Raw genomic sequence first — 27,991 nt, forward strand, 5'->3', positions numbered from 1 at the left:
ATTTTGGATAAAGTAAGAGAGGGTTATAACCTCTGTCAGTTTTTTTTTCCCATCCGTGTCCCATTGGGGAGATTTACCTTTACTTCCGGTCAGTGAAGCCAAAACAAGAAGTGGCTGTGCTGACTTGCAAGTGATAGAAAATCCCTGCAAATTAAGGGAATTCCTTGGAGACCACCAGGTAACCAGAACTAGTGTCCCATTTGAAGATTTTCGCTCTATTACTTTTCTTTTACTTTCAATGATAATGTTAAACAGGACAAATGAAGACAATGAATCTCCCTAATGGGGGTCACAGACAGCAATAAAACGGACAGGTTAACACAGTGACCAGTGCAGCGCTACAATATTAAGTGAAAACACAACATAAATTGAAAAATAAAATATAAATATATAAAAGTCCAATTCTCTACATTAAAGTACTTCCATCCTTTTGCAACCACCTTGAAAAGTGCTTCAAAGCATGAAAGTGCAAAATTCCACCACCAGATGTCTGCTCACCTCCACCAGTGTGACCTCACATAATATTATGTTTAGTCTAACTGCACTTTTGGTCCCAGATTGGGCACTGAAGATCACCTTGATGGATTCCGACTATAGTTCACACCTTGTTCGGAATACAACTCCCACTATCACATCACCCCCTCACCGCCGCCTTCCTCTGCTCTTCCCGGCTCTTCTCTAGTAAAATCAACCGTGCCTCCAACACGCAGCATGGCCAACAGAAACAAAACACAGCCCATGCAGAAAAGACAAGAGACTGGCTCCCGTCCACTGGATGTCCAATGACACGCTTTCACAAGACCTTGCGCAGCCAAAGCGGAAGCATGTCATTGGACATCCGGTAGGGTAACTATTTTTTCTGGGGGAATAAATTGTTGTGGGGGGGTCTATTATTGCTGAGGGGAGGGGGAAGAATCTATTGCTGCTGGCTGTGGGAGATCTACAGTTGCAAGAAAAAGTATGTGAACCCCTTGGGATTACGTGGAGTTTTGCATGAATTGGGCATAAAATGTGCTCTGAATGTCATTTAAGTCACAACAATAGAAGAACAGTCTGCTGAACATAATACTACACAAACATTAGATGTTGCCATGCTTTAATTGCACACAACATGTAAAAATTCACAGTGCAGGGAGGAAAAAGTATGTGAACCTTTGGACTTAATAACTGGTTGACCTTCCTTTGGCAGCAATAACCTCAACCAAACGTTTCCTGTAGTTGCAGATCAGACCTGCACAACGATCTGGAGTCATTTTGGACCACTCCTCTTCACAAAACTGTTTCAGTGTAGCAATATTCTTAGGATGTCTGGTGTGAATCGCTCTCTTAAGGTCATGCCACAGCATTTCAATCGGATTGAGGTCAGGACTCTGACTGGGCCAATCCAGAAGGCGTATTCTGTGCTGTTGCAGCCATTGTTTTGTTGAATTACTTGTATGCTTTGGGTCATTGTCCTGTTGCATCATCCATCCTCTGCGGAGCTTCAGTTGGCGGACAGATGGTCGTACATTTTCCTGCAAAATGTCTTGATAAACTCTGGAATTCATTTTCCCATCAATGACAACAATCCGTCCAGGCCCTGAGGCAGCAAAGCAGCCCCAAACCATGATGCTCCCTCCGCCATGTTTTACAGTGGGGATGAGGTTTTGATGTTGGTGTGCTGTGCCTTTTTTTCTCCACACATAGTGTTGTGTGTTCTTCCCAAACAACTCAATCTTGGTTTCATCTCTCCACAGTATATTTTGCCAGTAGTGCTGTGGAACATCCGGGTGCTCTTTTGCAAACCTCAAACATGCTGCAATATTCTTTTTGGACAGCAATGGCTTCCTCCGTGGTGTCCTCCCATGTACTCCATTCTTGTTTAATGTTTTCCTTATTGTAGATGTGTCAACAAAAATGTTAGCATGTGCCAGAGATTTCTGTAGGTCTTTAGCTGACACTCTGGGATTCTTCTTTACGTCATGCAGCATTCTGCGCTGTGCTCTTGCAGTCATTTTTATAGGACGACCACGCCTAGGGAGAGTAGCAACAGTGCTAAACTTTCTCCATTTGTAGACAGTCTGTCTTACCGTGGACACATGAACATCAAGGCTTTTGGAGATACTTTTGTAACCCTTTCCAGCTTCATGCAAGTCAACAATTCTTGATCGTAGGTCTTCTGAGAGCTCTTTTCTGCGAGGCATGGTTCACATCAGACAGTGCTTCTTGAAACCAGTAAACCCAAAACAGGTGTGTGTTTTTTTTAAGGGCAGGACAGCTGTCAGCAACACATCCAATATCATCACACTGATTGGAGTCAAGGTTGGCTCACTATTGGCTCCAATTAGCTCTGGGAGAAGACAATAAGCTAGGGCCTCACATACTTTTTCCTCCCTGCACTGAATGTTTACAAGTTATGTGCAATTAAACCATGGCAACATCTAATGTTTGTGTAGTATTATGTTCAGCAGACTGTGTTCTTCTATTGTTGTTACTTAGATGACGTTCAGAGCACATTTTATGCCCAATTCATGCAAAACTCCACGTAATCCCAAGGGGTTCACATACTTTTACTTGCAACTGTATTTTACCAAATCCCATACAAATTAGAACCACAAAATGATGCTTGGCTCTGCATTCTCTACAAGGAGCGATACTGGGCAGTGGGTAAGAGGTGGAACCAAGAGATGGTGCTTGGAGGTGGATAGGACGGAGGAGATGAGAAGTGACTCATAAGGGGGAGTTTTTGCACCTTTTCTCTGAGAAAAAATGCGCTGGATTCACATAGAACAGAGAGCGGATGTTACTATCTACCCTCAGTTATACTTGTTCATATAATTATGGATGCACTATGCAACCTAAAGCAACCTATGGAACTGTCTCTACCCGACGTTCAGGAGGAGAGTCAGTTATGTGACTTTGATAAGTCATGCGCAGAGCATTTTAAACCAGATGAGAGTCAGTTAGGTGACTTTTAGAGGTCATGTACAGAGCACTATTTTAAGCAGCAGTACTGCCATAGCATGGCCATGCCGTATGGCCATACCACTGCCTTTTGAATAGACCTCACAGAGTTACACAGAAAGTCTTATTCTGTCCTTGAAATCTTTGAAATTACTCTGCAGATCATTGAGGAATAATAGAGGCTTTCAGCAATTTTTTTTTAACTGAAATGTATCTGAACATCTGTGGAATAAAGATGCTTTGGCAGGTAACCACTTAAGATGTTAAAACGTTAACAAAATTAATGGAATGTAATTAATAGCTTAAAAGGTAGAACTCAATGAGGCGCAGAAAGAAGGTGAAATATGATCTCCCGAGTGGCACAGAACTTCATGAAACAAACAAGATAAATATTCTACCTTTGTTACCACTAAGTTGTCTCCTAGACTCTTCATCGTGATCCTTTAGGGTTTCCTCACAATACAACTCTACGTTGCCCCTTGCTTGCGGTCTTATGAAAGAAGTTTAAATTGTGCATATATTACTGTAATACACAGGCGATACAAGCAGGTGTTCACTTTTATTACAGTCAAAACCCTCTTTGAAGCCTAACTCCAGACAGACAGCTACATACCAAACTAAATACATACAGAATACTGAAGCAGTTTTGCCTGCTAAAGAACTTTTAATTCTGTTTAGCCAGACCTAAAATTTGCACAGGACTGCCAGACAGAACAACCAAGCTGGTCGCCTTAAATTCCTTGCCAATATAAAAACACCATTTAATAACATTTTGTACAAAATAATTAAAAAGGAACTAAGCTCTCCCAACCAACTTTACCTATTATTAATCCTCATGCTGCTAGCATTAGTAAATAGATACTAATGTATATTACATTTACTTGCTTTAACTTTTTTTTTTTTTTTTACATTTCTTCAGTTGCTTCCTAGTTTCTAGCCTAGGCTAAAATGATTATATACATTCCATGCGTCTTCATGGGCATTTTTTTCTTTCATCTGGAGGAGAGGTTTTCTTAGCTAAGCACACCCTCTTGCCTGTATGCCTGAGCTAATGGTAGATGGATTCAAAGTAGCAAAATGCTACTTTTTTTATTTATTTCAGGTACGGATATAGCGCCGTCAATTTATGCAGCGCATTACATATATATATACATATATATATATATATATATATATATATATATATATATATATATATATAGTACATTCACATCAGTCCCTAACCCTCAAGGGGCGTAAAATCTAAGGTCCCTAGCTTACATTCATACATACACATACTAGGGCTAATTTAGACAGGATCCAATGAACCTACCAGCATGTCTTTGGAGCATGGGAGGAAACCAGAGTACCCGGAGGAAACCCATGCAGGCACAGGGAGAACATGCTAACTCCAGGCAGGTGGTGCCGTGGTTGGGATTCATACCAACGACCCTAGTACTAGTACTGCCAGGCGGAAGTGCTAACCATTTAGCCACTGTGCTGCCCCCATGAATCATATACCCTTACTCGAGATGGCAAATGCTAGGGGGTGTTTTTCAAAGTGATTTCTCAGCAAAATAAAGCATGGAGACAATGATGGATGGGTGTGTTTGCTTTGAATATAAAAAATAAATGAAATAGCATTTTCGGTGCTCAGGTACACTTAAGTTTCACTTTAACAGTTTTTTCACTTGCAACTAGTATAAGTACCAAAATCTTTTAATAACTGCTTCTGTAATCTCCTACTTGACAACACTTGGGCTGGAAGATAGAGACCATGCTAGGAGCCAATCAGGCTCTGCTGCATACACATGTGCTGACAGAGAAAATACTGGCTAGAGAAGAGAGCAGAGTAAGCACACTTTATGATTCATTAACGTACTTCTGTTTCTTCAATATTCAGCCAGCAGCCTGGGCATGGGAAGGTGAATTCATTGTATTCCTGAACTCTAACAGAGAAGATGGTGTCACCGTCCTGCCTATGCAGTCTTGCAGAATGCATGAATTACAAAATGGACTGACCAAATCACAAATACTTTGAAAGATAAAACAATTAACACGTGAAAATGTAACAGTTTATTTAGTGGCTTGTATGCAGTACAGCTTGGTGACCCCCCTACTCTCTGGTCTGTACTGGACAATGAACGATAAGCAGCAGACTAATTAGGTCACCCTGTTCCTCTTCATCATGTTCAGCATTATATATTATCTTGCAACCTGAGACACATGTATGAGATCCTTTCCCTCTACTTGGCTTGACATGGAGTTGTGGCTAACCAAACCTACACCACTATATTGCGACGCCAAACATTTTCAATATCTTGAGTTATCTGCGCTCAAATTAAATCTATCCATCCAAACACATGTAAAATGGCAGCAGGGATAAAAAGCAAACCCCCTTATTTATATGCAACATACTTTTCAATGTCTTCTTGAGAAAAGCAGAAATGCGTGTGGATATGTATGTTTGAGATGGACTTGGAGTGCCCAGTGACATTGACAAAAACTCAACAGCTCCAATGGTATCCTGCCTCAAAGAATAGGATGTCCTGCATTCCGCACCTGCATGCCAACCTATTGCACACAAGGAACTGGACAGAGCTGCAGAGTGGTTGGCAAGAGCTCTAAGCTTCAAAGCCTGGCTGATCCCCAACCTAAATTATGCTAAAGCAGGAATGTTTAAATCTCTATAAAGGGTTTGTAAGTAGACTTGCACTTTAAACACATATGATCTGACAACCTGACAACTCATGTATTTGTGATGAGAACACTATCCAGAACAAAAGTTGATCAATTGTGTCTGCATGTCAAACTGTTCTCTTAGGCCCCATGTACACGGGACGTTTCTGAACGATGAAAACTGACTGCTGGAAAACGTAGGTTAAAAAACGTCTGTTTAGCCACGTTTGCATACCAGGTTTATGCGCATTTGCTTTTAGAAATGTTTTTAAAGATAAGCACAGGAGAACCTCCAAATGCCCAGAATGCACTGAAAAGTGGTAAATTATTAGCTATTTCAGACTGTTTCAGAGAAATACAGAGAGCAGAAGCAGAGACAGCAGTATGTGTTGAAATTAGCTTAGGGGTGAGTTGCTCATTAACATGTCTTTTGTTTTCAAGGGTGTGTAGGTGTCTGCTGGAGTGAGCCATTAAGGTCACCTGGCAGGGGGTCTTCATGAGGAATTTGAGGTGTGTATGGTCATTAACATATCTTTTGTTTCCAAGGGTGGGAGAGGTCTGAGGTGGGAATTGGTCATTACAATGTGTGACAAGCTTGGTGAGAACATCCTGTGTTCAGTGTTTTGTTCATCTGAGCACATTGAAAATTCTTTGCATGCATTTTTCATGATGAAAAAAGGCTCTGGACAGCATTGGAAGAATTTAAAAAAAAAATTCAAATGCAAACGCTTATAAACGCAATTTGTTACGTTTAGCCGTGTTTATAAGCGGTTTGCGTTTGAAGCGCTGATAACATTGACGTCTGAACGCAAGATTGTTGCATTAAAAAAAAAAAAAAACGACTGTAAACTCAACTGCCTGTAAACGACTGTAAACGAAGATGTGTACATGGACACATAGGAAAACATTAGGGAGAATTCAGGGGCTACTGGAAAAAAAATGCTGAACACTGAAACAACTGCAGTGTATATGAGCCTTTACAGAGAAATAATATTTGTTTTGGGTCAGTTTTAGGTTTATGAGTTTTTAAACGCATCTTTTTTGTATCAAAATAAAATCTTCATTTTTACAAATAAACATTTAATACCAGTGATACTGTTGGCACAGAGCACGATGGGTTTTCTTGATAGCGCACAGCACTGGCTGATCGCCTTCAACAGTCTTTCTCTAATTAAAAGTGATTTAATAGAGCAGGGCAGAGATGGAGAGAGGTGAGATTTGTCAATCCTCTTACTCATTCTAGGGCTCCAACTAATGTTAGTTATACAAGTATAAAAGATTTATATGCAATATTTCAACTTTTTAGTACTAAGTATAGACAATAAGTGATATATACCGTATTTTTCGCTCCATAAGATGCACTTTTTTTCCCCCAAAAAAGGGGGGAAAATGTCAGTGCGTCTTATGGAGCGAATATGGAGCGGCCGGTCCGGTATTTCCACCGCCGCCGTGTCAGAATACCGGGCTGGCCGCTCAGCTCTGCAGTGGGACCTTACCTGTTCCTCTATCCAGCGGCGCGCTGTTTTCCCGGCTTCTGTAGTGTGCGTGACAGCCGGGTGCCAAGTGTGCATGCGCACGAAGCGGTGCTCTTTGTGAATGGTAAGGCGGTACCTGGGACACATGACAGATCCCAGAAGCCGCTGGACCAATCACAAAGCGCAGCGCTTCTCGCTCATGCGCACTGGGCATCCGGCTGTCCGCCGGGCGCCCACACTACAGAAGCCGGGAAGACAGCGCGCGGCTGGATGGAGGAACAAGATCAAATAAGATCAAAGAACAACTCGGCAGAAGTAAGAGCGGGTACCTGTCAAATTCAGGTACCCGCTCCCCCCCCTCCCCAAAGGTCAGCAGTCATCTCCTGTACTGTCCGCAGCCTCTGGTCATCCCTGTACTGTCCGCAGTCTCTGGTCATCTCCTGTACTGACCGCAGTCTCTGGTCATCTCCTGTACTGACCGCAGTCTCTGGTCATCTCCTGTACTGACCGCAGTCTCTGGTCATCTCCTGTACTGACCGCAGTCTCTGGTCATCTCCTGTACTGTGTCTGCAGTCTCTGGTCATCCCCTGTACTATGTCTGCAGTCCATTAGTTCAGAATTTTTTTTCCTGTTTTCTGCCTCTAAAACCTAGGTGCGTCTTATGGTCAGGTGCGTCTTATGGAGCGAAAAATACGGTACTCACCAGCCACTTTATTAGGTACTCTTGCTAGTGCAAAGAAAATATTCCCCACACCATTACATCACCACCACCAGCTTGAACCGTTGATACAAGGCAGGATGGATCCATGCTTTCATGTTGTTTACACTAAATTCTGTCCCTACAATCTGAATGTCGCAGCAACCAGTCTGCTCATTCTCCTCTGACATCATTTTCGTCCACAAAATTGCCACTCACTGGATATTTTCTCTTTTTCACACCATTATCTGCAAACCCTAGAGATGGTTGTACGTAAAATTACCAGTAGATTAGCAGTTTTTGAAATACTCAGACCAGCCTATCTGGCATCAAAAACCATGCCACGTTCAAAGTCACTTAAATCCCCTTTTTCCCCCATTCTGATGCTCAGTTTGAACTTCAGCAAGTCACCTTCACCACATCCACATGCCTAAATGCACCGAGTTGCTGCCATGTGATTGGCTGATTAGCAATTTGTGTTACCAAGCATTTAAACAGGTATTTAATAAAGTGGCTGGTGAGTATATATAGTTACATAGTTAGTGTGGCTGAAAAAAAGACAAAAGTCCATCCAGTTCAACCACAATCGGATATTCCCTGGATCAACTTTACCTATAAATGTTAGTATCCAGTTTTATGCAGTGTATCCAGGAAAGAATCCAGGCCTTTTTTAAAGCAATCCACTGAGCTGGCTGGAACCAACTCTCGAGGGAGTCTATTCCCCGTTTTCACAGCTCCTACTGTGAAGAAACCTTTTCGTATTTGGAGATTAAATTTCTTTTCCTCCAGACACACATATATATATGGAAAAAGACTATATCTACAGTACTTTCAGTGTGACAGAAGAAGAAAATAAAATGTATGGTGCTCAACTGTTTTTTCATGCATCCATACCTTTTCTGTGTCAATGCCCTTTGACATGGACCACGTTGATACAATATAATCCATGACCCTCTCGCTGAGGCCTTTGGGGACCTGATAAAGCTTGAGGAAGTCACGCACATTGTTCAGCACCTCATGGTAGCGGTTAGTGTTGGCATACATCTGCTGGAAAATGGTGGTCACGTTTCCAAAAATAGTTGCATATAGGAGTGCTGCAAAAAAGGAAATGCAAAACAACCTTTAAAAATCTGATATAAATGGACAGTTGTGATAATACTGTTACTACAGTTAAAGTGACCTTGACATGACAGATGTAACGGAGCTGCCACTGCTTACCTCCACCTAAAATGCCTGTTAGGTCTCTGCCATCTGTACTCAAAGACCTGGAATAAGCATGCTGAGTGTCAGAATTCCATATTTCGATACTTGTTCTAAATCAGTAACTCAGGAAGCACTGAAGTCAAAGCATCAATAAGACAGTCAGGCAACTAGCACTTTCAGAAGGAATGATCAGAAATGGCAGCCCTTATGATTCACTAATGAAAAGATTCCTTTAATTTCCTTTAATCAAAGTTTAAAGCTCCAGAGCTTGAGTCAATGTACTGCAAGTAAGCATATCTGATAACTGGGGGGGGGGGGGTGATGTAAATTACTGTAGTAGTCCACCCTTCATATAGAGAGAACCATGATCTTCTGCCCACCGAACACAAGGGTCCACCTGCTCTACACCTTTGCCATTCATGGAATGCTTTGTATTACAGGGCATCTCTAAATGGTGCCAATGCTAAACGAGTATCCCTCTGTGTTCAGTGTGCAGAGGGGAAGCCACTGGAGTAGCACCCAGAAAATCCCGGCTATCACTGTATGTAGCGTTGACTATTACAGCGATTTACAACATCCCCACTGGCCCTTCAGATATCAGATATGCATGCTTATATCAAGCCAAGGTGATCCAATGTACGTATGCAAAAAATATTATTTCTGGAATTCAGTTTTCAATATTTTTTTATTGCTCTCTGTATCTTTCTCCCATAACTGAACCCATTCCCCCACTGTCCAGATGTCATTGGGACAGGCAATGGGAAGAAATCTCCCAAATAAAAACACAGATGGCAATAAAAACTTGACAGAAGTTTTGGTATTTTCTTCCTTGAGAACCTAAAATGGTTTAAGCTTTAAACATGATCTGCAGTTTTCTAGTAAATCTTAAATAGCAAGTAGTAAGCTAAGCTAGGTCTATAAACCATCTGCCCATCCTCAACATAAATTTTTACATTAGGGTTGAGGTCATAGCCCTGTGCAGGCCACTCAACATGAAACCTATTAAACCATGGGGCTGATTTACTAGAACTGAAAAGTGCAAAATCTGGCGCCCAGTGCATGGTCAGCAATCCGCTTCTAACTTCAGCTTGTTCAATTAAACTTGACAAGAAAAAAACAAAACAAAACTTGAAGCTGACTGGTTTTTATACAGAGTTGTACCAAATTTTGCAAGCTCCAATTTTATGACCCCTCTCTTTATGAAGCTTGTAGCACCTGATCATTACACCTACAGGTATAAGAGCTTTTTGGGCACACCTTTCCAAAACAATGGGCAAGAATATGGAGTTGCCTTCCCTTTACATGTAGCTGTAAAAACCTCCACTGCTCTGGACATGCTTTCCACAAGATTTTAGAGTGTGTTTGTGGGCCAAAAGAGGTGGTCTGAGGTCAAGAAGACTTGGCTCACAATCTGCATAGTAATTAACCTTACAGTGGAACTTTAGGCCAAAAATTAAAGTGATTGTAAACCCTCACCTTGTAATACAACCCATTCAGTTTAAAATAGAAATGAAAGGCAAAACATTTGTGTACATCTATAAAAACATTATAAATACATGTTTTCCCTTTTTTTATTAGTGATCACATACGCTCTGTTTTCAGCTGCATAACCGTTAAGGGAAGAGAAACAGTGAATGGATGCACAGGGCGGGGTGTGTCAAGACAAGTCTGCACATTGGCAGAGAACAGCACAGCTAGAGAACTGACCCCACTGTGTTCTCATGCCTAGTGTGGTCAGTTTTTCATAGGAAAGCAGAGGGTCTGGCAGGAACACCAGGGCTTTCATACCAAGGAAGCAATACAAAGAGAACAGGATACTTTTTCATACAAGTACATGGTACATCAGGCACATATCAGGAATATGAAATGTTGGGTTTACATATTGTTTACGTCCTGCTAGATCACTTCAGGCTGGCCTACTTTGCAGATATATAAAATATAAAAAATAAAGTGCCAATGCTATAAATGCCAATGACAATTCTTGAAAAAAAAATAAAACAATAAGTGCCTAGATTGTTTAAAAAACAATAAAACACTGTCTCATGTGACCGTGATGAAGGGGTCCTGCGAGACTTCGAAACGTTGCTCTTGCTGTAACTATGTGATTGCTTTTTAAAGCGTCGGACCCATATTGGAGAACCTCAATGTGCTGGTGACATTCTTCCCCTGTGATAACTCCCAGTTCCAGCTGACTGTCACTACAGCACCCTCCTACACATATAGCCACTCTATGATGCAGGAACATGTGCATTGGGATTGTGCAATTCAGCACTCTATTTTTAGGCTCTGTGCTGAATTTGTAGAGACCAATCTGCCGAAAGCCTAAAGATGTAATGCTGCTCAGGAGCTCTGGGCTTCAGCAAAATGGCAGCATCCGGCAAGAAGAAACAGGAACAATAATGGAAGCATTTTATATTACACACTAATTTTGGTTGAATAATTTGTAATATGGAATGTTTTTCTCTTGATAAAGAACGTAGTTTTTGCAAATTGTTATGGGTAAAGTTTCACTTTAAAGGTGCTCAAAAGGGTTGAGGTCTCTGTTCAGGGCACTTGAGTTCCTCCATGCCTCATCTAACCATGTTTCTATGGCGTTCGTTTTATGCAGAGTACAGTCTTCGGGATCAGAAAAGGGCTTCTCCAAACTGTTTCCACAAGGGTAGAACTGCACTATTGTCTATAATGCCTTTGTATGCTGCAGTATTCACACTACTCTTTATTGGAATGCCTAAACTCAATAATTTGGAGGGGTGTCCAGAAACCTTTATCCATATAGCATAGGTATAACAGTCAGGCATCTACAAACCTTATGACCAAATAATGTAGAGTTATTGGTTTTATCCCAACATTTTGTTTGCTTTTGCAGCTACTAACATTACATTTTTTCAACACAAAATTTGATTTGCCATTTTATGAACGGACAATCCATTGGCTGTTGCAAGCATTATTACTGCACCTTGGCCTGCTAAAATGCATAAGCAGATATGAAAATGGTGCTAATTAAAAAAAGAAAAAGCTCTGGCAACTAATGATGGCTTGTAGTTTTTGACAGCCACTGCAATTTACAGCATATCTCACAGGTCTAAGAATATATATGGCGTTTCTTGGGCACTTTGTCTCCGGCTAGGTCAACAGTCCATCAATAATGTATGAAGCTATTTCTGAATTTCCACAGATACAATCACACAGACCTGGAAGCATAACTCTTGCCTGAACATCGTTTTCCTAAAGAAAAACTCACATTTATTTAGAGGGCTATTGGCAAGTGTAGTCAAATATACAGTAAATCACTCTGAAAGTTATAAGTCACACTCTGCTTTTCCATGTTAATATGTTATGTGAAAATTGGGTAGGGTGTGGAAGAAGCCGGATGAAAGGGGTGACGAGAACTGGTTACTGTAGCAAGGGGACATGATGTATGGCTCTGTTCATAAGGTTCAATTTGTGGATAACTTTGGAGATTAATGTGCTCTGCTCACTCCTCCAGGAATGAAAGATTGCAGACACTATCCACTATTCCTAATTGACCCTTACTGTAGGTCTGTATGGCATACAGAATATACGCATTCAGCTATCTTCCTTTGCACGCTGCAAAAAATAATTTATACTCTTCATATACAGATCTTGCGGTTTCTCCCTGAATCTCTGCAAGTGTGCAGAATGTTAAAAGAAATAACACTTGAGGAGATGCATTTATTGCAGTAACCAAATACTAACACTTATATCGGTCTCAGACCTGGTCCATTCAAACTGACCATATGATGAAAAAAAAAATGTACAAAGCGGAGGTCATCTTCAGTGAAAACTGCACTTCAAAACATTCAGTAGATCCAGAGATAAAGGCAGCTGAAATATAAAATTTACCTTTCCCATAAAGTTTTAAGCACATTCTGATTTTTGCCTGCCAAGTTTTTTCCACTGGTTCTTGATAACGACCAACATCACCTTTTTTCGTGTACTAGGCAGCCGATTCACAAATATCTGGATCAACGGATTGTTGTTTTGATACACTATCTTGTTTTCTTTTACTGAAGATAACCTCTGATGATGCATATTCTTTTAAATGTATGCCTAGGTTTGTAAGAGTTTTACTTTAAAGCCTAAGTTTAGTCAAATTTTTATTTTATAAATAGGGACTAGTACTTGCACAGAAATCTGGCAAATTTGTTCACCTTGCAAAACTCATAGAAAACATGGTGGTTGGGTAATACCAGATCCGCAGCTGCCACATCCCTAAACTATAACCAGTTTCACATGTAACTGTGCTATTCATTGTCTCTGTATGACAGCACTAGTCTGGAGGTACAGACTGTATACATTCATGCCAGAGATAAAAATGTTTTTTTGCTTGTTTTTTTAATGATAAATTTTGTACCAGTAAAATGTTATATATTTCGAATATATTCATGTTGTCAAGGCTGCACTAAAGTCCCATTGGAGGCAATTTTCTTTCTCAGTTTACAAAACTAACTTCATTTCAGTTATGACATTTAATCCCTCCATTTTTGTCTTTGTCCATTTCTGAAATGCAGCCCACATTAACCACTTGCCTACCAGGCACTTATACCCCCTTATTTACCAGGCCAATTTTCAGATTTCAGCGCTGCCGCACTTTGATTGACAATTGCGTGGTCATGCAACATTGTACCCATATGAAATTTTGATCATTTTTTTCTCACAAATAGAGCTTTCTTTTGGTGGTATTTAATTGCCACTGGGCGCTTTACTTTTTGCGCTATAAATAAAAATTGCAAAAAATTTGAAAAAAAAAAAATATAAAGTTTCTTTGTTTCTATTATAAAATTTTTCAAACAGGTATTTTTTCTCCTTCACTGATGTGCGTTGATGAGGCAGCACTGATGCGCACTGATAGGCGGCACTGATGGGCACTGATAGGCAGCACTAAAGGGCACTAATAGGCAGTACTAATGAGGTGGCACGGATAGGCGGCACTGATAGACAGCACTAATGAGGTGTCACGGATAGGCGGCACTAATATGCAGCACTGATAGGTGACACTGATGATAGATACTGATAGACGGCACTGACTGGCATCACTGCTGGGCACTGACTGGCGGCACTGACTGGCACAACCCCTGGGCACTGACTGGTGGCACTGACTGGCAGCACTGCTGGGCAACACTGGTGGGTGGCACTGGTGGGCAGCACTGGTGGGTGGGCACAGGTGGGTGGCACTGCTGGGCACAGGTAGGTGGCACTTCTGTGCACAGGTAGGTGGCACTGCAGAGTGGCACAGGTGGGTGCACTGCTGGGCACAGGTGGGTGATCTTCTGGGCACAGGTGGGCGGAGCTAGTGGGCGCACTGCTGGGCACAGGTGGGCAGAACTTGCGGGTGGCACTGCTGGGCACCGATCATCAGGGCACTGATCATCAGTGCCCTGATGATCGGTGCCGATCCCCGCTCTGACAACTGCTAGTTCTCGGCAGTACTTTCCTCACGATCTGACAGCGTGAGGAAAGTGCAGCCAGGAACCAGCACTTGCATTTCCCTCTGATCAGCGTGTCATTGGACACCGCTGATCACGTGGTAAAAGGCCGCTGTGATTGGCCTTTTACCATATCACATGATCAGCTGTGTCCGTAGGACACAGCAATCACGGATATCGCCGGGTGCGCGCCCAGGAGAGCGCGTTCTGGGAGGACGTCATATGACGTCCACTCAGAACTGGCCGGCCGCAGTGTAGCCGTCATTCGGCTATCTGCGGTCGGCAACTAGTTAATATGAGGGTGGGGGGAAGGGTAGAGTCATTTCCCCTCACTTCCTGTTCTGAGATTTTCCCTCACTTTCTTTTCAGTTTCCTGTTCACCTCCTGTTCTGAGATTTTCCATCACTTCCTGTTCTGAGGTTTTGAGCTTCCTCACTTCCTGTTCTGAGATTTTGGCTCACTTCCAGTTCTGAGCTTCCTCCTCACTTCCTGCTCCGAGCTTCCACCGAGCATCCTCCTCTGAGCTTCCTCCTCAATTCCTATTCTGAGATTTCCAATTTTTTTCTGTTCTGGGATTTCCCTTGACATCCTGTTCTGAGCTTTTTTCTCATGTCCTGTTTTATTTAAAAGTTTTTTCCTAGACTGGAATAAGAGGGAATCTTGACTGGAGGTAAAACTGAGGTTTATTCTGTTTATACTTTGCCTTCCCTGGTTTCTATTTTCCCAACTCCTACACATGGCATTAAAAAAACAGCTTTTAAAACCGGTTTTCATTACATACCTAAGTGTCTGTGCTTCTCCATACAATGCAGGAAGACCATAGCTAGGGAAGTAGCTTCCTGAAATCCACAGCACCCTACAGTAGAACTATCTTGAAGAGCAGTTAAAATCACACCTTTAATTAAATAACTAATATAACATAGATCAGGAAAGTAGTCAAAACAGAAGCCAGGGTTTGGATGCCAGAGCAGGTTATCATACAAGCCAGAGTCAGGAAACCAGAAGTCAGCATATTCAGAAGCCAAAAATCAGGAATACGAATCAAGACTGAGTAGTAGGCAGGGACACACTTGAGATAATAGACCACACAAGCACAAGGAGGAAATGAGCTAAGCTGCTTAAATAGCAAAAAAGGCTGGCTGTAGGCTGGAATAATGAGGCAGATAATGGTATCCAGGTGAGTCACTGAGGAGACGAGTGACTGGTAATTAACCCAACAACTGAGCAGCTTCTGAGCACTGAAAGAAAAGAGCTGCTTGTTAAGTAGCAGGACCCCAGCCCTGATACAATAGGAGTTATGCAATTATAAAAATGCATTGGTGGATGGAGTTAAGTCTGGAGAAGTGGGAATTCCCTATGCTGGCTGCATTTGCATGCAGCTTGTCCTAGGTAATGTCCACATGTGATGCTGAGCCTTTATGACTAAAAGAACTAAAAATCCAATTAATGAAAGTGGTGGACCAGGAACAGTATGTCTGAGGGAAAAGATCTAGATGTGCCTTTCTCAACCTTTTCAACATGAAGGAACCCTTGAAAAATCTTTCCGGTCACAAGGAACCCCTACTTAAAGCTACTATATCTACAACTCATGGTACACTAGTGTGATCATTCGGAAGAATTATCCTCTTTACAGATATCTAAAAATATCAATGGTGTCAGTGAAAAACTTATCCAGAAGGTGTAAATTGCTCATTGCTCAAGGAACCACTAGCAACCTCAACAGGAACCCTAGGGTCCCATTGAACCCTGGCTGAGAAACCCTGTAGACAACGCTGAGCATCCTGCAGCAAGGGAAAGAGTTGGGCTCTGACTTGCTGCAGTTCCCAATGCACATTGTGAAATACTCCCAGTGTACCCTGAAATCAAATAAGCAATTTCAGCACAGGAGGAAAGCCTGTTCAAAACAGAAGGGAAGGCTGGAGCTCAGCTTTAAAGCTCAGCTGTGGACCCAGGTCCTCTTTCTGTCCTCCCCCCATTTCCCCCAATTGGAGCAACTCGGCAGCCATTAAAGAAAAAAATAATAATAATATTGATTGATACATATTTTTTCCAAGTTATGTAGTTTGTCTTTGGTCCAACTGTGCAACTCTACAGGGCTTCTTCTTGCTCTGGTAGGAGGATCTTAAATGGTGTAGAGAGCGGCCACACATATTGAAGTGGTGCTGCTCCTGACAACATTCTCCTATGAATCTAAGGCCAGGGGGAAATATAGTTGATGCCCTGGGCTCACAAAAAGTGGCTTCAACCCAGAAGAAAAGTGGGGCAGCATTATTGGTTTGATGAGTCTGTGGGGGACAGCACGGTGTAAGTATAGCTGCTGAAGCTGCTTTTTTACTTTTACAGGATTCTGGCTCTCAATTCTTTCTTTTTTTTTTTTTGCCCAAACAGGACCTAAGCTCTACCTTAAAACATACTGTCACTGCACCAAAAGCAGTAATGTAGACAGCTGCCTCACAGCAAGTACCAAAAACCAACTTCACAAATCAGACTGACTTGTGAGTTTACTGGATCTGCAAACAAGCAAATATATTACTGGCAGACCTACTGCTGTACAATCACAACAGGATCAAACTACTGATGCAAAGTGAGGTCAGGCACAAAGGGGTCTGGGGTCCTAGAGCCCATTAGGACAGGATCTGCAGAGGCCAGGCACTGATTAGAGTGCTTTCCGAAAATGATGTTCCTAATTAATTCAAATAACCTTTTCAGACTATATTTTAGCTGGGTGATATAATGCACTAATGTGGCAGCGTGCCAAAGTGCCTTCACTGGTTAGTATAATATGTTATAACAGGGCAATATGCCCTTGCAACCATTTAGATCATTTGCTGAAAGGGCTGATATGGTGCTGTTACTCAATGACAAATTGCTGTTTCAGTGTTATGCAGAAGGTTTACAGGGCATAGTATGGTATATTATGGTATATTAGGCTCAAATCACTAAAATGGCATAACTTATCCAAGACCATTAATTATAGATTAGTGAGTACTCAAATATTATTACTGCATATGGGTTCCATGTTGACTTATTAACCATTGTACTGAAGAACTGTCTTTCCACATGCTGCTAGCAAATGGTGTTTGAACCAATGAATTCAACAGATCTGATCTACAAACACTAGAGCGAAGAAACTCAGAGCAAAGCCAAAGCAATACCCTATATCAGGGGATAATATAATCTCCCATACCTCAATTTTTGACATGCCTCGTGCACTCACTCTCCGATATTCTTGGCAGTTGGTGTCAGGCTCCGCCCAACGGGATCTCTAGTGATCCACAGAATGGGATTCCCCAGGACGCGGAGTCTAAGTCCCAGTCTGCCTTTTCACCAGAGCCCCTGATGGTGGGGATGGACTTGGTGCAAGACTGGAACCAGGTCGCGACCCCTGGGTGCACCCAACTATGGTAGAGGGGTCCCGCTGAGGGTATGTGCCCGTGATGAGCCTGCTGTGAAGGGGCTGACATGTCCAGGTCCGAGCGGGAAGAATGGATGACTGCCAGGAGTGAGCGTGGTCACACTAGCCGGGTAGGTAACAGTGGGGACAGGTGCGGTACCAAGCAGCAGACAAAGAGTAGTCAGGTCACATGCCCGGTTCAGTAACAGAGGGTCCAAATAATAGTAACGACAGGTAGAGGAATGGTCAGGGATGAGCCGGGGGTCAGAGCAATAGAAGGTCAGCATAGATCAGAACAGGCAGGGTCGGCAACAAGGAACGCACTACAGGAACAAGACCTTGCGGCAAAGAGGACATTGCCTGGCCAGTTTAAATAGCGCGCCCTGCACCGTCATTGGTGCCAGGTGCACGCTCGCGTGTGCGAGTGTGCATGCGCGGCCGCAATTGCCACCGCGGACGCCCAGGTCCTAATGCCCTCATATTGATGTGCCTTGGCGATCCACGCATGCACAGATTTGCTCTCCGCGGCGCAGCCCGAGATCCTTGACAGTTGGGAACATACTCAGACGCAGAGAAAAGCTGGTATCATGTGACCAGATAGTGATAGAGGTTTCCAACCTGTACAGAGAAGAGATGTGCTGTGGGATTGACACCCTCTGGTGGTGTGAAGTGTGAAGGCATCAGAACAGGAGTTATTTGCTCAGGAGCTGGGAGTTGCTCATGCCGTGTACCGGCAGTGGTAAAACTGGCAGGGGCTGTGATGTGGTTTCTGGTCGCTGTTGTGACTTGACACCTGAGATTTGTTGAGCCCTGTCCTCTATAAATCAATCTCCTTGACAACTGTCCCGAAGAGTAACATTTCAATATGGAATGTGGAATGTTTCCAATATGGAATAACCATTAAGCAGCTAAGCTGTTAATTAAGGTGATTTTGATATCTGAACACAGTGCTTGTTCCTGATCGTTCTATTTGTTGTGCTAAAAGGAACAAAAGTGCATATAAACCTTGACTTTAAGTTTCTCTCATACGAGACATGGTGAAATAAATGAAGGCAATATATAACACACTTTGGATCTCTGTCTAGAAATAACATCTACAATGGCTTATTGATTGAGTTACCGTTCTTGACGATGTTCTAATTTGTCCTCTAAGTGTGGAAAAATAAATGACAAAGCAGTCTATGGTTTTTTCCTCCGCTGGGGAATTTGCTAATACCATAATACAACTGGAGCACACATTCAAAAAACAAACACTGATCCTTCTGCTAAGTAGTTGGTTTGAAAATGCATCTAAATTAAAGAGTTAGCTATGTACTTTCAATTATCAGGCTTATTATGAAGTCACCCAGCATTTGAAAATTGAACAGTAAAATATCTGCTCATCTTACCAAATGTCATCCCCAGTATGACCATATGGTCATATTAAACAACTGTGATAAATTCAACTCTTTAAATTAAAGCTAAACCCAAACATTTTTTTCCCCATTTTGTATAGGGTAAGGGAGGGTTATATAACCCCTGTTTTTTTTGTGTGCCACTGGGGAGATTTCCTTTCACTTCCTGTCTAAGCCAGAACAGGAAGCGAGAGGAAAACCCTCCAAAGTGAGAGAATCCCTCATTGTCACCAGGGTCACAATGTCCCCATTATATGGTGTTGGCGGGGATGTGGAGAGATAGGCACGGTGTATCACATATGGTGGGAGTGCCCAAAAATTCAAGTATTTTGGAAGATGATAGTTCATTTAATTGGGATGATTACTGAGATTGATATAGGATTAGATCCAGAGACCTGCCTTTGGCATGGCACAGAATTATCAGTGAATAAGTATAAGGAATCGGGTATATGGTATTATCTAAACGCAGTTAAAGGTCTGATACCCAAGTTTTGGCGTAAGGCAGAGGTGCCGAAGGAAGAAGATTGGGTAGGTAGAGTGAACCAGATTTGCAGGATTGAGAAACTTTACCATATGTATGAAGATAAGATGGGGTTATACTATGTGAAATGGAGAAAATGGGAAGAATTCGGTTTGAAGGTGAAATATAGGAAGCTATAGTGTGTGATGACATGAACATCCCTCTTGCTTTTATAGGGAAGATAGGGGGATGCAGAGTGGGTGGAGAGGGAGAGAGGGAGGGGAGGTGGGTTGGGTGGGGGTGGGGAAAAGTCATAGAAGGGGAAATAAGTAATGGTTTTGTATGTTTTTTGAGAAAATGATGGAAATATTTGATTGAAAAATCAATAAATATTTACATAAAAAAAAAAACAATGTCCCCATTATATTTCTCCTCTGTTCCTGTTCTGGTGACAACCGAAAGTTTTGGGTTTTCTTTTACTTTAAGTCTCGGTGATAACAGGGACACATGAAACAATAAAAACTCGACAGATGTTCTAATCCCTCTTCACCCTATCCAAAACTAAAAACCAAAAAAGTTTTGCCTTTAGTAGAAACAATGAGGATATAATCCTGAATAAGAAGGTAGGCAGGTGTGAGATGGCATGATTTCAGCTGTAACATGCTGACATAATCATGCCCGAAGGCTAGAAATATATCAGATATTATTGCTATGAGATTCGGATAGGACCATACACTACTTGAGCGCTACTCTGGGCAACTACTGGGGCTGGATGTTGGTTATGACTCACTAAATGTTCCAACATACAAGTGGGTGGGTATTATATTTATACTAAATTAGTATTACTCTCTGCCTCCCTCCTTTGCAGTTTTTACTGACTTGGTTGTCCCCATGTCTGCCCTCCAGGGGGCGATAGTAATTGAAGTGTTTACCTGATATTTTTTGGACCCTTTCAGGGCATGGATGGTGAATATATTTATATTATGTGATAATTGCACATTTGTAATTTGTGTACAAAATCTTTTGTACCATTGTGATGTCACAAAATGGGTTATTTAGCAGCTTGCAAGGTTCTCCCTCATTCTCCCCTACGAAACACCTCAAGGTCAATAACCTCTTGCTCAGATATTCTCATTGCATCATTCTACTGTTCAGTGTACATACTACTACCTAATGATCTATTGATACATATGTGTAACTTGTATATTGTTGGCATGGGACATTCCTTTGGATATATGGAATGGGAGGAATTTCCAATAGACTTGAATCTGATATATTAATCAGTTTTTATGGAGTTATATTTTAATCTTGTTAACATTGTAATAAACTTGTATCTTTTTAATTGTTTGTTATATCCGGGCACCTTAAAAGTTAATTTCTACAACATCTGTGCTAAAATAAATCTTGGAGCACTTGAAGCTTGTGATGGTTCCCTCTTAAATATAAAACCTCTCCAAACACAGATAGAAGGCTCCTGCATCCCTTAATACAAGGGGGTCAACTCTGGCTCCATTCAATCATAGAAATTCACGTTTAGCTCTTCCTATTTTAGTCAAGCTACAGAAAATTTGTGGTGTAAAGTATACCTCAAAAACTGACATAACATCTTTTTTGTTAGTTGTTTATGCTGTTATAGTGCCAGGTAACCCTCATAACAACCAAAAGTTAACACATTAATCTTATAGATACAGGGACAGAGCTAGGGAAAAACTCTACTATCAGGAAATGAACCCAAGAAACCCTAAAGGTGGAACCAGGCATATGGGCATTCAATGATTGACATATTCTTGTAAGGATAAGTTTACCTTATCATGAAGAATAAAAAAAGTAAACTCACTCCAAATATCCTTACCACACTTTCAAGCTCTGCTTCACATAGCTGCCGGGATACCCTGCATTGCCAGTGTAGCAGTCCAAACACTATGATACACGGCCCTGAAGTGAGTATCCATCATAAACCTGGCAATGGCAAGAGTTCATTGGTCAGCATGGCCATATGACCACACTGTCCAACAAGAGGCACATGTCTCTTCTGGGACAACATACTGGAAGAAAACAACTTCAGATGCATTTTTCATTGGTGAGCATGGTCACCTGGCTGCACTGACCAATGAGTGCATGCCATTGTGAGCATTATGACACCTGTGTATTGCAGTTTATGGTCCTGTACATTGTCAGCATGGGGCATCACATATGGCTAGGATATTTGCATGTAGTTTACCTTTTCATTTTTCATGAAAAGATTAACTTACCACTTAAAGTACAACCAACAGTTCCTGTATTCTGTATGGCAGCCTAAACAAGTCCCAAATTCAGTTACTATATAACATACAAGCCTCAAAAAGTAAACAAAAAATGTATTTTACCTTTCCTGCCTGAGCCAAATTCGTCTCCGTTTGTGTCTCACATGCTCCCCCTCCCAGATACTGCAGCTCTGAGTGGGATAGTTTCAGCAAGAGAGATACTACCACCAAAGTAGTAGGACCTGCCAGGACTAGCGTTTACATCCACTAGTCCAAAGACATACAAGGGTGTCCACTTTTCATCTGTAATGGACGGATGAAGAACGGACATACCCGTATGAAAGGATCCTAACATTTATAGGTAAAGTTGATCCAGGGAATATTCGATTGCCTCTCGGAGGATCAGGAAGGAATTTTTTCTCCTGTCGGACAAAATTGGATCATGTTTGCTGGGGGGTTTTGTGCCTTCCTCTGGATCAGCTGTGGGTATAGGTTTGTAACTTTTGTTTTTTTTTTATGGTTGAATTTGATGGACTTTTGTCTTTTTTTTCAGCCAGACTAACTATATAACTATGTAGGTGTGGCCAGCCACTGATTGACAAGCTTCAGGATTATGAATCAGAAGTGTCAAGGCCAAAGGCCATGCCTGCTGCAACATTTTTTCATTCCACTCTAGTGGAAGCAGGCACAGAATAAATGAGATTTCCATCTCTACTCTGAATTCAGGAGCTGTGCAGCATCATTGCCATAGGTCAAAGGTGTCCAAACTATGGCCCTCCAGCTGTTGAAGTACTACAAGTCCCATCATGCCTCTGCCTCTGGGAGTCTTGCCTGTGGATGTCAGAGTCTTTCAAGGCCTCATGGGACTTGCAGTTGCTCAACACCTGGAGGGCCATAGTTTGGACACCCCTGCCATATCAACAGCTATTTTGTGGGACTTTGCAGGGTGTCTATGAGCAAACTGTAAGTGTAGATGCACTCATATTTAGGTGCTGCAATACATAGCTTTCAATGGGAAGCCATAATTCTACTTACTGGAGTAAACAATTTTTAAAGGACAAGTTTGCTGTACCAGAGTTGATTGCATATACAGCGGATAAAATAAATATTGAACACGTCACCATTTTTCTCAGTAGGTATATTTCTACAGGTGCTACGGAGATGAAATTTTCACCACATGATGGGAACATCCCATGCAATCCATATATACAAAGAAACCAAAACAAATACGTTCAGAAATTAAGTTATGTGTAATAAAATGGAATGACATGGAAAAAGGATTGAACACATGAAGAAAGGGAGGTGCAAAAAAGCATGGAAAGGTAAGACACCAGCTGAAATCTCTCAGTAATTAGAAAGCAATCCTGCACCTGGTCAGTGCAAACTAATATCAGCTGGTTCACTCTCAACTGATGGCCTATAAAACCGTGACTCATTACCAAAGTGTCACACAAGAAACATCTCATGATGGGTAAAAGCAAAGAGCTCTCTCAAGACCTTACTGATGGCATTGGTTACAGAAGGATTTCCAAACTTCTGAATGGTCCAGTTAGCACTGTTGGGCCCATAATCTGGAAGTGGAAAGAACATCAATTTACCATAAACCGGCCAAGACCAGGTGCTCCTTGCAAGATTTCTGACACAGGAGTGAAAAAAAATAATCAGAAGTGTTGCCAAGAGCCAAGGACCACTTGGAATGAGATCAGCTGGTAAACTGCTTCCAGGGTCCTACTGGCTCCTCTGTCCTCTGTCTACATTCCAGGAATTGAAAAAGCTTTGTAAGAAATTAACCAAAGGCTAAGACTTACTGGCTCAATCACCAGATGAAAATAGAAGAAAGCCTAAAAAAAGAAAATAAAATGAATGCAGCCATCACATCTAAAAAATGTGAGTCATCAACAACCACTGGCACTAATGATGGGGCACTTCCTCCCACTGATACCAATGATGAGGCACTATTCCACCCACTGACAAAAAAAAATAAAATCATGTTTGCAGTGCCCAAATCATCAAAATTTCATAAATATGAATCCATTGAAATCAAGAACTACTACAGGTCATGCGGTGAATATCTCAAATACATCCAGTAAAAATAACAAAATAATTATATATATATATATAATATAACTAGTGCAGTTGTATTCACAATAATTAAAAAGCTGGATAAAAAAAGAGTCTCAACGCACACATACACAACACTACTGCACCTGTGTGTACTGCACTGTGTGGTGCCCAGGCTAATATTCATGGCAGGCATTGAAGGGCAGTTATGAGGCTTTAAAAACTGCTTAAAGTGGAACTAAAGAGTGAAAACACACCTATCCAACAGTCCCTCGTTAAAGCTTGCATCTTCTTCTCAATGCCAGTCTTCATGCCTCTTAATTGGCCAGTTCAGGATGAGGTCATTCCTGCACATGCAAAGAAGCCAGTCATCCCAGCACTTCTAGATTGGCACAGCACGGTCAGCTGAGCTGCACATGCAGGGAGGACTGCGAGCAGGTAGGGGCCAATATTGCAGAGGAAACATTGCATGTCTCTTTTGTAATAAAAGACTGCCTGCTTAAGGTTTCTTACATCAGAACTCTACTTCCACTTTAAGGGCAACTAAAGCATTTAGAGATATGTTAAATACCAATGATGCCAGGACGTGGGCTTTAGGCTCTTTCCATCAACTGGTCATTTATTAAACATAGCCCAAATATGGTAAAAACACACACACATACATACATATATAGACACACATACATATACATGCACACACTGTATACATACACATTTACCTTTATGTTATGCTCGTCTAGAAGCAAAACATGAGGGATTCTTTGTGGCCCAAGTGTACAGTAGGTAGAAAGCTTCACTGTAGCCCACCATCCAAAAACCCATGCCACACACCAAAGACATTAAAATCCAGCCAAGGTTTTTTGCAATGACAGTACACTGATAACACCCACCAAAAAGCCATGCCATGCCATTTGGTGTATTGGTGAAGCAGAAGGTCTGTTAAATTCATTAAAGGCCCTCTCACATCAGCCCATGAGCATTGTGCTTTAAAATGGTTCATAAGAATGACTGGCACATTCCAAATGCCTTCTCTATTTGCACATCGAAGAAAATAGGGACACTACCCTACTCTGTATTTGTTTAGCTCCTTGAGTGCCAGCCTATAATACCCTTTCATTAGCAGGCAATCTTTCTACTTTCCAGCACTCTGACAGTTGGACCGCCAATTACTCTGTCACGCAACACTGTACCCAGATTTTATAGCATTTTTATTCAGAGAGATAGGGCTTTGTTTTGGTGGTATTTAATAACTTTTTTTATGTTTTACTATAAGAAAAAAGACCAAAAAGCTTTTGAAATTAAATCAGTTTCTCTTACAGTCTGCGGATTCTCTCCCCATTCACAAGTACTCGATCTCTCTCCTTCCCGTTTTAGGGGAATGGGAAGGATAAATACTGTAGCTATACCATGTGATCTCCGTGATGACCAACTGCTGTACTATACAAAGACCAGTCACTGCTGCTCTCTCTTCTTGTGCAGGATGACTGATCCTGTATCAGCTCCCTGTAGTATTCTACAGTCAGCCTGCATTGGCAGCACCTGCTGAATCTCACCAATAGCTCTGCCTAATGCACAGCCTACGTGCTGAACAATAAATGGCAACACAACTTTTTCAAGGTTAGTTTTTGGGTTTTCAAAGGAAATGTTTGCACATTTTAAATCATTTTGAACTATTGAGGAAAATAATTAAAGAGTATGCCTATTCAAAACATTTTTTGTTATTTTTTGCCAGGAAGAGTAGAGCTGGATTGGAACTCCTGTCATGTTCTTATCCAGGATAGCTGCTTTACCCTCGATGACTGTGCTGTTGACTTTTTACCAGATAGAACTTTTAGATAGAGATAGATAGAGCTAAACACAATCCAGGTGCACCAAACCAAAATGTGTGTAGTGTCTTAGCTAGTTTTCATTAGAAAGCAACCACAGCCTGAGTAGAAAAGCCATTGCCATGCCAGCATGCTTGCACTATGTGCAGAAACAGTAGTTTCTCTGTAGAGGTCTTATCCACCCCTGCTGAGTCAAGGATAGTGCTCTCCAATTAGCAAGAAACATGGGCTTTTTGGAAAGTGGATCTCTAGCTCTGACTAACAGAGTCAGAGCTCTGCAGACAAATGCTTTCACACATAGCAAGTGTCCTTCTCTGCAGCATGCTGCAAGGAGACAGAAAAGAAAAAGAGCAGACTCTAAGGACAAGTCTGCCTTTTTCTGGCGGCACTTTTTTTATGCTTCTAAAGTACAGAAGGGCTTTCAATAAAAATGACAGGATGGATCCATGCTTTCATGTTGTTTACAACAAATTCTGACCACACCATCTGAATGTCGCAACTGTTGGTTATGTGTTAGAGAAGATACTAGTAGCTTGTGATGAGGCAGAACTTGGTTTACTTGTGTGGCTTAAGTTGCAAACATACAAAACATTTCAGCAGACTGTAACAGCAGACATCTTGGTTTTGAAGAGAGAGAGAGAAGAGAGAACCAACAAGTTTACAGATATGCACAACTGGTAACCTTAGTGTACAGTGCCATCTACTGGTCAAGTGATATTAACACACAATACTGTATGTAGTACATGCTGTTGCATTCCCAACAGCAACAACCAGTCTGCCCATTCTCCTCCGACATCAACAAAGCATTTTAGTCCACACCACTGCCGCTCACTGGATATTTTCTTTTTCAGACCATTTTCTCTAAACCCTAGAGATGTTTCTGTGTTTTTAAATACTCAGACCAGCCCGCCTGGCACCAACAACCATGCCACATGGTCACTTAAATCGCCTTTCTTCTCCATTCTGATGCTTTGTTTGAACTTCAGCAAGTTGTCTTCACCATGTCTAGATGCCTAAAGGCATGGATTTTCTGCCATGTGGTTGGCTGATTAGCAATTTGTGTTACCAAGCAATTGAACATGTGTACCTAATAAAGTGACCAGTGAGTGTATAGTTTTCCCTTTAAATAACTCAAATGAGTTCTTCAGCAACTGAAATTCTACAATGACAAATTATTTCAAATTCTGCTAGAAGCTTAATAAAATGGGTTCTAGATATTCAGCATTGTTAAAGTAATAGATATAAGAAAAATTCCTTGAACATTCCAACAAATTTATGTGCATTCATTTTCATTAGACTTGAAATGGTTATCACCTTATAATGGCGTTTTTCTTGATTTTTAAGGGACAGATGTATTGTTGCAGTGCCACCTACATCCTTTTTTTCAGCACTCATTCCATCTCCCAATTAGGAAAATATTCTAATCTAGGTTACAAATGGTAGGGACAGAGACATTTTGATTCTCCTTTGTCACTTTGTTGTAAAGAGTGTAGGTAGAAAGTAATAAAATGAAGTTGGAAATGTAAAATCATCACAATACAATAATATTCTCATTTACTTAGTTTAAGGCACAGCAAGGGGAGACAAGGGGACAAGGGATGATGAAGTCAGATCATCAAACAGAATAATGCAAGGAACATCCTTACAGCAACTCCGGGAGCGGAACTGACAATGACTGAATGATCCAAAAGTTTGAGAATTCGACACTGATCAAAAACTGAACAAAAGATCTTAGATACACTATAAGAAAATTGATTTTTATACATATGATGTACAGTGCTGACGTCATACGGGTCATATTCTAGGCTTTATGCATGTGAAAACTAGATAATAGAAAATATGTTGTCTTCATTGTAAAGTATTTTAGACTGACTGATAAAGCTGAGTGAAACTGCAAGTTTTCATTTTCCCATACATTTCTGCAAAATCGGGGAGATTTTCAGGCAATGTGTCCATTTTGGAATATTGGAGTAAATTAGCAAGGCAAAATAAGTTTTTTCTGGTACCCTAAATACACACAAAAAGAGCCACATTCTTAAAAAAAAAATTTTTTTTCAACAAAATGCCTAAGCTCAATAAGCTTCCACTTGAGAGTTTGTAATCAGTTGAAACTATACCATTGGTGAAATAAATTTTAAGAAAATCACTCATCACTATTAATGTGCTGCAGGCTAAGCAAAACAACAAAAT

General features: G+C 41.3%; 1 protein-coding gene across 1 annotated transcript in view; it reads right to left on the minus strand.

Moving 5' to 3' along the window:
- The window catches only part of KCNH5 (potassium voltage-gated channel subfamily H member 5), a 401,260-nt gene that overhangs the window by 116,897 nt on the left and 256,372 nt on the right, over nucleotides 1-27,991 (minus strand). The window contains exon 8 of the mRNA XM_089687483.1: nucleotides 8,668-8,867. Within this exon, the coding sequence (XP_089543609.1) occupies nucleotides 8,668-8,867 (200 nt within the window). The remainder of the gene's footprint in view (nucleotides 1-8,667; nucleotides 8,868-27,991) is intronic.

This window comes from Staurois parvus, unplaced genomic scaffold (assembly GCF_062004578.1).
Source record: "Staurois parvus isolate SC_StPar_1 unplaced genomic scaffold, SC_StPar_1.0 ptg000426l, whole genome shotgun sequence".
Classification (NCBI taxonomy): domain Eukaryota; kingdom Metazoa; phylum Chordata; class Amphibia; order Anura; family Ranidae; genus Staurois; species Staurois parvus.